The 11,146-nt window shown below is 32.4% G+C and overlaps 1 protein-coding gene across 6 annotated transcripts; it reads right to left on the minus strand.

Moving 5' to 3' along the window:
• Positions 1-2,818, minus strand: LOC131654074 (uncharacterized). Of its 6 annotated transcripts, XR_009299215.1 has the most exons (6): positions 2,393-2,818; positions 2,153-2,251; positions 1,845-1,930; positions 1,623-1,723; positions 814-1,124; positions 3-706 (listed from the first exon to the last, which is right to left on the minus strand). XR_009299215.1 is itself a non-coding variant. In XM_058924487.1 (4 exons), exons 1-3 carry the CDS (start codon positions 2,610-2,612, stop codon positions 894-896), a joined length of 537 nt encoding a protein of 178 aa, XP_058780470.1. In that variant the 5' UTR covers positions 2,613-2,818; the 3' UTR covers positions 2-706; positions 887-893. The 6 variants fall into 6 exon arrangements, 2 of the variants coding, with proteins under 2 accessions (XP_058780470.1, XP_058780469.1); XR_009299214.1 differs by lacking the exon at positions 1,623-1,723 and having other exon boundaries at positions 4-706; XR_009299216.1 differs by lacking the exons at positions 814-1,124; positions 1,623-1,723 and having other exon boundaries at positions 1-706.
• Between the last annotated feature and the right edge of the window lie 8,328 nt (positions 2,819-11,146).

The following is an 11,146-nucleotide window of genomic DNA, read 5'->3' on the forward strand; positions in this document are numbered from 1 at the left end:
TAGATATTAAATGTATATTCCATAATATTTTTTTATGAACTTTAGAACTTCACCAATATGGTCTGTCTAATCATCTCATGTGCATTGAACTCAACTGCCAAAATAGTTGATTGTGAATGTGAAGCTTATCCAATTTAAAAAAAAAATGAATGAAATCACTAAAAGGATGAAAGAAAACTACGAATTAAAAATATGAATATAAGATGTTCAAATATTTCTCTTTTAATATATTGGTTGAGGAGCAAGGATAAGTATAGGTTCAAGGAATTTAATTTTGATTCATCTATTTCAGCTGGTCAAGTTGATCAAGTTGTTTATCTATAAAATCCATTCAAAATCTGTAACCATACTCAGTGGCTACAATTTATTGCACCCTAGTGCTCTAAACCAAAACCGTAATCCAGCTTTACAAAGAAATCTAATATAAATCTTGATCAAAGCCTTAAATCAAAATACTAAACCCAATCAATCTTCTCTTGCCAAAAGCTCTCCAAAATCTTTAAAGCTATATCCCTAGCACCAGTATTATCATTGCACTGTAAAATTGCAATCTTCTCCATCCCTCCAAACTCCTCAACCATTCCCTTGCGAGCTTGATCTGAATTTAAAATATTTTTCAATTCATTTAAGAAAATACACAATCATTGGATCTGCACAAGTCAAGAGGTCACAAAGTGAGGGAATACGTCCTCCATTCACCAAGGACCTAATGCAAAAAGAGAGATAAATAGGTCAGTTTAAGGAAAGATTTGTTGGTAAAATGACGGCAGGTAGCATGCGTGTTAAAATAGTCATTGTAACCTTTAAACTTACAGAATTTGTTCTAGACTTCAATTATTCGTGATGAATAAAAAATCGGTATAATAAAACTGTTGATGAAGCACACCTAAGTATCATATGTTCCCATCATTTAAGCCTTTAATTTCCCTATGCCCAAATCTGCTGCCTTGTTGATTGGCATACCTTGACTTAGACACAAAGTAGAACACAAACCAAGTAACCATGAAGTAAACCTCCATGGTAGACTCAAACATCTTCGCCAAGACTCTCCCAAAAATTTGAGCCAAACCCAACCTCACAAGCGATCCACAAAGCACAACTTCTAAGCATTTAATCTGAATAGCCTAAAACAACATAGAAGACAACAAGTAATAGCCTTCATTCACAATCTACTTACTACCCCTTAAGAAATCCTCCAAAGCAACACAGAAATCGACAAAGAATATAAAAGTGACAAAATATCTATAAGAAACCAAGTAAACAAAACCCAAAAATTTCCTTCTCAAAACACATAACCCAAAGCGACATAACTGAAAAAGGCATTAATTTCAACCTAGAAAATAGCTTGAAAAACGAATGCTGATTATTAATTTCAGCAAAATACCATATCATCTAAAAATGAAATGCAGTGAGATGATATTGCTAATATCTACCTTCAAATCATTGCCAGAGTACCCCACTCTATGCATTACCAGTAACCACAGCCGATCAAGTAATAGAATTCTTACCCCCCCCCCCCCCCCCCCCCCAAAAAAATTCAAAAGTCCTAGTTGCATCATCAAGGCACGCTTAGCATATAAAAAGATCAATTTATGTGGCAAGATAAATAACTCAAAATTTACCATAAAGTAAAACTATCACCACATATATTTCCCTTGCTGATTTTGGTACGAAACTCACAAGAAGCAACGATATACTGGAAAAAAATTGCTTGCTTCTGTGCCTTTCACAAATAAAATAAAAAAAACATGGTTTCACTATTTAGGAGAAATACATATGAATGATGATAAACCAAAGAAAATCCAAACAAATTAAGTATTAACAATAATGGTAAGAAACCATACATTTTGCAATGATGACAGCAACATATATTGCCTTCTTTCTCTGCACAGAAACTCTTTATCTGAAGATTCACAGTATCGACTATTCGCTGCAAAATAAAATCAAATGCCACTCTAAGAAATTTGATAAATAGATAATCTGTAAAAACGTACAGACAAATGAAAGATTGAAAACCAATAGACAAACGAAGTAAATCTAACCGAAACTAAATCAAACATTAAACGTAACAAATCATATCAGACTAAGGGCAACTAAAACAAACAAAAATCAATAAGTAGCATTCAGATCTCGTTTAATTACTACAACACACATTCAAATATGCAAAAGTGACACATGCATTCAGCTTTGCACATCCGAGGTTCGAGACAACGCGGAAAATGTCGATATTAAACCTTGTTTGGAGTTATACCTGTGTAAAATAGAAATGAAAGATAACTAAACAGTAAGATTTTAAATGAATATGCAGTAAGAGAAGAATTTAAAATCCACAAAACAAAATCAAAACTAAAAAAAAATAGGTAATGAAATACAAATAAGTCAATTTACTTACATTCCTTCGTTCTAACAGAGAATTGGGTTTTAGGGTTTGCTTGAGGAAATTGGGTTTCACCATCAACATATGCATATGTAGGTTTGAAAAGAAAAAAATGGAACACAATCAATGAAATTAGCACAGGACATTGGAAAGAAAATGAAAAAATGATGTGATAAGAGGAAGAAATTTCGCGAAAGGATATCGTAGAAGATGAATGGCGTGAAAGCAAAAGCATATGAAATGGAGCATAGTTGAATGGGGTGAGAGAATGAGAGGTAGAGTTTATGAAATCAAATAGAAACCAAAAAGTTGGAAGAGGAAATGAAACGTTATATTGGGGTCTAAATTTTCAAATAAAATGAATCTTTCATCTTGAAAACAAAATTAGCATTGATTAGCCGTGCAACAAAATTAATTGTTTGAGTCAATACTATCATTGGACTTGTTTTACCCCCGAAAAAACATGTGATTGACCAATTAGATAAAAAAAGAATTTCTGGCCTATTAGAGAAAGCCTGAACATAGAGAATGAAAAAAAAAAAACTTTTTTGAAAGATTATGCCATAACTTTCGTCCAATCAGAAAATGTATGGTGATTAGCATTAAATAGAATTGGGGCAACAATTTTAAGACAAAAATTACCCTCAAAATTCAAATTTTAGGTGTAAATCAAAAATGGTACTTTAAAGATTTCCAGAGCATATTGTTTTCTTATATGATAGATTTCAAAAATTAAAACTTGTAATTTGATCAAAAAAAAAAATAAAACTTGTAACAAAAAATATTATATTTATTATTTTGACAAATATTTAACTTGTATTTATAAGATAAATTTATTTTTTATGAGTTTAATAAATAATAGAGCTTAATTGAAATATTGTAAAAAAAATTTACATCGTCAATTATTGTAGGAGTTACTAGGGGCATTGATACATAGTGTAATGAAAAAAAAACTTATGAAAGCTCCTTTCATAGAAAAATGCCAACAATATTTTTAGATAATTATTTTAAAAATAAAAACTTTAAATAAAAAATATTATATTTATTATTTTGACAAATATTTAATTTGTATTTATAAGATAAACTTTTATGTGTTTAATAAATAATAGAATTTAATTGAAATAATGTAAAAAAGTTTTACACTGTTAATTATTGTTGGGGGAGTTACTAGGAACATTGATAAATAGTGTAATGGAAAAAAAAACTTATGGAAGCTACTTTCATAGAAAATGCCAACAATATTTTTAGGTAATTATTTCAAAAATAAAAATTTTAAATAAAAAAACATTATATTTATAATTTTGACAAATATTTAACTTGTATTTATAAGATAAATTTATTTTTATGAGTTTAATAAATAATAGAATTTAATCAAAATAGTGTAAAGAAGTTTTCCAATGTCAATTGTTGGGGGAGTTATTAGAAGCATTGATACTAACATTGTCATTTGAAGATTTTGTCAATTTAAACCTTGTCAAGAAATGGCACACGCCACATGCTTATGTGGCATGCTTAGTGGTATTTTGTTGGTTTTTATTATTATTTTTAATTCCAGCTAAGCTGACGTGGCTTTATTATTTTTTATTTTGAATTATTTTAAATGCTGTGTTGGTATTTAGTTTATTATTATTTTAAATTTTGAAAATTTAAAAGATGTGGAATTCCAAAATTTGAATAAATAAATTGAAATTAATTTTTGACATATTATAATAAGATAATATATAATATATATTATAAATTAATTTTTTCAATAAAATGATATATTTTAATTTATGATATATTATAATAAACAAAAATTAATTTTAAATATATTGTATATATTTGGATAAATAATGTAAAATTAATTTTTACTATATAATTATAAACTAAAATTAGTTTATAACATATAAATATATTTGAATAAATAAATTGAAATTAATTTTTGACATATTATACTAATTGTTTGACTGTATATTAATTTCATTTTTATAGTTTGACATACAATACTAATTGTTTGACATATTATAATTGTTTGACAAATTAATTTTTGCATATTAATTTGTTTGACATATTATACTAATTGTTTCACCTTAATTGTTTATCAAATTATACTAATTGTTTGACATATTATAATGATTATTAGAATAAATTCGAATTTTTTTATTTTTTGAAAATTTGATATATACATTTAGGCAAAATATTCTTTTTGGTCCTTTATGTTAACCTCAGGGTTCATTTTGGTCCCTTAACTTTAAAAAGTGTCATATTGGTCCCTTAACTCTTCAAAAGGTGTCATTTTAGTCCTTTTTGTCACATTAGCGACGAAAAAACTCAAAAATCGGTCGTTAAATCAGTCGCTAATATGACAAAAAGACCTAAAATGACAGCTTTTGAAGAGTTAAGGGACCAATATGACACTTTTTGAAGTTAAGGGACCAAAATGAACCAAGAGATTAACATAAGGGACCAAAAAGAGTATATTGCCATACATTTATTATAATTTATTATTAAATTAATTCAATTTAAAATACTAAGAACATTTGTTTTTTATACGCTTCTTGCTTGGGACGTTAAAAAAATTTCATATAAATTTCAAAATAAATAATATTGTTGAAATATAAAATAGATTAAACAAAAAAATTGATGAAAATAAATATAAAATATGGCCTAGTGGTAAGTGCAAAAAAAAATGATGAAAATATATGATACAAATAATTATGTAATATATAAAGTTAAGTAGTAAATCATATCACATTTAAAAAGTTGGTCTAGTGGTAAGTGCTCATGCATGGGACATTGGGGGAGCAGGTAAACCAAAAGTCGCCTATATGGCAGAGGCAAAAATGATAATAACCCATGTAATTTTTGTAAAAGTTTGACTTTTTCTTAAATCACATATAAATGATCACATGTAAATGAATGTGATGTAGTGATAGTATAAAATATTTTTCAGTAATAGTGCATATCAATTACTCTCTAAATAATATACTTAGAATGTCTCTTTTTTTTTTCCTAAAGATGAGGGCAAAAGCCTAAAGCACAAAAAACAACTACAAAGAAATTACAGAGGGATTACAAATCCCATACATATCAAAATACAACAAGTACTCCATGAAACTTGGAGATTTCTCAAAGAAAGTGAACTTCATATCCCCACAACCTCTATTAGCCAACTCATCCGCACATGCATTAGTATTTCTATGCACGTGATTTATAAGAACAATCTCCATACTGGACATAGTGGCCAAGATCTGTTGAAGAATGGCCATACAATCCACAACCCTCACTTTTCCTTCTTCTAAAGCTTGAACAACTTGAACCAAGTCAAAATTAATCTCCACTTTGAGATATCTTAACCTTTGAGCAAGTTTCAAACCTTCTAGCACTCCCCAAAATTCAGCAAGAAGAGCACTACTTCTTCCTACATATTGGGAGAAACCTCTTTTCCACTCTCCTTTGTAATCCCTCAGGATCCCTCCACAACCCGATATATTTTCAGTTTTGCTAGCTCCATCCGTGTTAAGCTTGATCATACTTCTACTTGGCGATTTCCATCCAATGAGATTGTTGTTCATATCCTCAAACCTGACTATTTTATAAAACTTTACAGCCTGTTTGTAATCTTCATTTCTCTTCAAGATCTGATGGATCGGATCCACCGTCCTTATGTAATGCTCGATATGTTCCTCCTTGTTTCTCCATGACCACACGGCGTGGCAAGAAATAATCCATGTGCTGCTCTAATCACCACCTTTATGATTCAGATTTAACTGAATCCACTTTTCCTTGTCAGAAGCAAAAAACTTCATTTGAATGTCACTCGGAACCAAACTTCACCAAATTTGCCTGCTGTAGGGACAATCCTGTAAGGCATGAATGCTGGTTTCACACACATTCCCACATCTTTTGCAACCTGCACTTCTAAGACCCTTTTTACTCTTACTATAATTCGTGAGCAAACCATCATGTTTAAACAACCACATGAAACTCTTGCATCGCTCCGAAACTAATGCTTTCCAAATTTTAATCCAATCCGCATTAGTGGCAGCACTTTTGAAACCTTCAAGCTCATTGAACATCTCTTTGATCGAGAGTATCACTTGCTCATACCTGCAAAATAAAAAATATCGTTACCATGCTCCATACTCGGAGGCACGCAAGCTGTTAGTCGTTCTATCCAGAAATTTGGAAGCCAACTTTTCAGTATGGTGGTATTCCAATCCCCAGCATCATTAACCAAGTCACCCACATGAACTCCTTTCAGATTTTCTAGAATTATCACATCATAGTTAGCCACACAATACTCCTGCCCTAGCCAGTTATCATTCCACACCCTAATACTTGTACCATCTCCAACATTCCACATTCCAATGTCCAACATGCTTGGAATCGTATTAGCTACATCCTTCCAAAGGCTTGAATCTGAATGTCTGATTTTCAAACAATCTCCACTTTCATGGATTATATATTTTTTCTGTAACACAGTGCACCAAAGATCATTCGCCTGGTTATACACTTACCAGCCAAGCTTCATAAGACACACTTGATTTAACACATTAAGATCTCTAAGACCAATTCCTCCCATATGTTTTTGAAGTGTAACCGTCTCCCAAGCTACCGCATGCAGCTTATGTTTATTGTTTGTGTCTCCCCAAACAAAACTTCTTTGAAGACCATGTATAGCATCAATACAAGACTTTGGTACTTTGCTTGTCATCATAGGGTACAAGGGAATTGCCTCAATAACGCTTTTTGCGAGCGTAATTCTACTAGCAAGCAACAAACTGTTCCTCTTCCAACAATTCAACTTACTCGCTATACTTGGTCAACTATATATTGGAAGTCAACTTTCTTTAACCTCTTCCCACTTAGAGACACCCCAAGATACCTACCAAAACTCTTAGTATGTGTAAACTTATAAGTCTTCTGCATTTTGTTTCGCATATTCCTACTCACATTGCTGGAAAATAAGATACTTGTTTTCTCTTGGTTAATTTCTTGCCCAGACATTCCACGGAACCTATCAAGAGTCTCTAGAATATACTATAGTTGTTTCTCAGTAGCCTCCCTAAAAATTAATATGTCGTCTGCAAACATAAGATGTGAAACCATGATTCCTTATTTTCTAAGCATGATTCCTCTCCACCTTTTACTCTCAACTTCCTCTTCAATTAGATGAGACAGTTTGTCCATACAAAGCATGAAATGATAAGGTGATATTGGATCACCTTGTCTAATCCCCCTTTGAGGTCTAAAAAACTTGTTCTGTGCGCCATTCCAGTTGACATTCGTTTCTACGCTTGTAACTGAGAGCATGATCACCTTCATCAAACTCTCTGGAATCTAAATTTCCAGTAATGTCTGCCATATAAACTCCTAGCTCAGCTTGTCGCGCGCTTTTGCTAAGTCCACCTTTATAGCAAAAGCTCCCATTCTTCCTTTTATTTTGTTCATCAAGTGCATGGATTCCTTTGCTATTATTATATTTTTATGAATAATCCTGCCGAAAACGAATCCAATTTGGTATGGAGATACCAGCTTATCGATGTGATTCTTTAGTTTGTCTACGACAATCTTGCTCAACGCCTTATATATATAGTGTTACAAAGAGAGATTGGTTTAAATTGAGAGACCATAGGGGGGTTATCAACTTTGGATATTAAGCATATATCAGTTTTATTTATATGCTCAATCTCCCTTGGATTATCCCACATTTTGCTCACAAACTGACAAACCGTGTCACCAACCACCCCCACGACTTTTGGTAAAAACCCGTCGGAAAGCCTTCAGGGCCAGGGGCTTTCCATGGCTCCATATCAAAAATAGCTTTCCTGATTTCTTCAATACAAACCTTGACTCCCATCTTTGCTAAGTCTTCATCCGGAAGAGGCTTGAATGAGATTATAGTTTGTTTCCAACTATTCCATTTGCCGCCTGTAATATGGTGGGAGAACTGACTTTTTATTTTGTTATTCGCAAAACATGTTGCAGTTAGCAAGAGTCGCCACCGACTTTTATTTTATCCAATTAGGACAGGCAAAAAGAACAGGAAAGACATTTTTAAAGATTTTGAGTTCGGGGGGTAGGTTATACACAGGGAAGGTATTAACACCTTTTGTATCCATGGGCTCTTAATTGCTTAGCTCACTTTGTTTTTGTTTTACTTGTGGGTATTAAATCTGTTTATGACTCGGGCAAACTTATTTTGACCCGTAATGGAGTGTGTGTTGGAAAAGGATATTTCGCTGAGGGAAATGATCAAATTATGTACCGACAATATTATTAATGAAATTTCTAATTCTTCTTACATGCTTGAGTCTATTTATTTATGGCACAATAGATTAGTACATTCCGGTATTAGTTCTATGAAGAGACTAATTAAATTTGGATTGATTTCATGCAATATAAATGATTTCAAAGATATGAATTATGTGTCAAATCAAAAATAATTAAGAAACCTTTCAAAAGTGTTGAAAGAAATACAAATCTACTTGATCTTGTACATTTAGATTTGTGTGAATTTATTGGCATGTTAACACACGAAGGAAATATATACTTTATTACATTCATCGATGATTCCTCTAGATACACTCATATATATCTCTTAAAGCATAAAGATGATGCTTTTAATGCCTTTAATATTTATAAAGCAGAAGTGGAAAATCAATTAAGAAGAAGTATAAAAGTTCTTAGGAGTGATAGGGGCGGTGAATACTTTTCTACTGAATTTGATGTGTTTTGTGAAGAACATGGCATAATACATGAATGTTCGGCACCTCGCAACAAAATGGAATGACCAATAGAAAGAATCGAACATATCAAGAGATAATGAATTCCATGTTGATGCATTCCGAACTACCTTTCAATATATGGTGTGAGGCTCTACTATCCGCTTGCCACATAATCAATAGAATTCCTTTAAGGAAAACCGGTATTTCTCCTTATGAAGCATGGAAAGACAGATAGCCAAATATCAGTTACTTTAAAGTATAGGGTGTGTGGCTTACTACAAAAATATGGATCCTAAGAGAACCAAGTTGGATCCTCGAGGGATAAGATGTTCCTTTGTAGGATATGCACAAAATAGTAAAGCATATAGACTATTAAATTTAGAGTCTAATGTAATTGTAGAATCCCGAGATGTAGAATTCTTTGAAAATCTTATCACCAAGGATAAAGAATCAGAGTCAGCCGCGAATAAAGATTCTTGTGAAGAAGAATTTTCTCGAAGTGTAGAAATACAACTTGAAGGCACTCCTCGAATCATTGAATCACAACCCGAGCCTAGGATAAACAAGAGAGTCTGGAAAACAAAGAATCTAGGATTAGATGAAATTGATCCTCAATTTATCTCCTTTCATCTGGTTGAAGGAAATTATAAGAATTCATTCAAAGTATTCCGGTCATTCTCCAAGTAAGGGATGATCCTAAAATATACAAGGAAGCAATAACTTCAAGAGACTCCTCCTTTTGTAAAGACGATATCCAAGATGAAATGGATTCAATCGTGTCAAACCACACTTGGGAACTTGTTAACTTACCAAATGGATCAAGGCCCATTGGGTGCAAGTGTGTGTTTAAAAGAAAATACCATAGTGATGGTACTTTAAACACTTATAAGGCCAGACTAGTGGCAAAATGATTTAGACAAAAGGAAGACATGGATTACTTTGACACTTACGCACCGGTAGCAAGGACAACCACAATTAGATTATTGTTTACTTTAACTTATTTGAATGGCCTTATAGTTCATCAGATGGATGTCAAAACAGCCTTCCTAAATGGAGATCTCGATGAGAAAATATACATGGAACAACCAGAAGGCTACGTGCTTCCTAGAAACGAACAAAAGATGTGTAAGCTTGTCAAATCCTTATATGGCTTAAAACAAGCACCAAAACAATGACATCAAAATTTTGATTTTGTGATGCTCTCTAATAGTTTTATTCCTAATTCTTGTGACAAGTGTTTATACACAAAGGTGTACAGAAATACTGTAATATTCCTTTGTCTCTATGTCGATGGCATGCTGATAATTAGTAATGATTTGAACGGAATTTTAGAAACAAAGAGGTTTCTAACTTCCACTTTCAAGATGAAAGATCTTGAACTTGTTGACATAATTCTAGGGATCAAAGTTAAGCGAAATAGTGGGGGTTATGAACTTAGTCAAACACATTATATTGAGAAAATTCTTGATAAGTTCAAACACCTAAAATTTAAGGAAGTAACCACTCCTTTTGATCATGTTGTCAAACTTCAAAAGAACAATGAAAGAGCATTGACTCAATTGGAATATGCAAGTGCAATAGGGTGTCTCATGTACTTAATGTAATGTACCAGACCTGATATATCAATTGCAGTTAGTAAAATGAGTAGATTTACTAGTAATCCAAGTATTGAACATTGAAAGGCAATTACAGAGATTTTTGGCTATCTATTGAAAACCAAAGATCTTGGTCTTCACTATGGTAGGTTTCCTGCCATACTGGAAGGATATACTGATGCGAGTTGGATATCTAATGTTGGAGATCATAAATCTACAACTAGGTGGATATTTACACTAGCTGGAGGAGCAATTTCTTGGAAGAGCAAGAAACAAACATGCATTACGCTTTCGACCATGGAATCAGAGTTCGTGTCTCTCGCTTCCGCTGGTCAAGAAGCAGAATGGTTGAGGGATCTTCTGTTGGAAGTTCCATTGGCTGAAGACAATGTCTCAAAGGTGATGATACACTGTGATAGCCAAGCCACTTTATCAAAAGCGTTCAACGAAGTGTATAATGAAAA

Source organism: Vicia villosa, linkage group LG2 (assembly GCF_029867415.1).
Source record: "Vicia villosa cultivar HV-30 ecotype Madison, WI linkage group LG2, Vvil1.0, whole genome shotgun sequence".
Taxonomy (NCBI): Eukaryota; Viridiplantae; Streptophyta; class Magnoliopsida; order Fabales; family Fabaceae; genus Vicia; species Vicia villosa.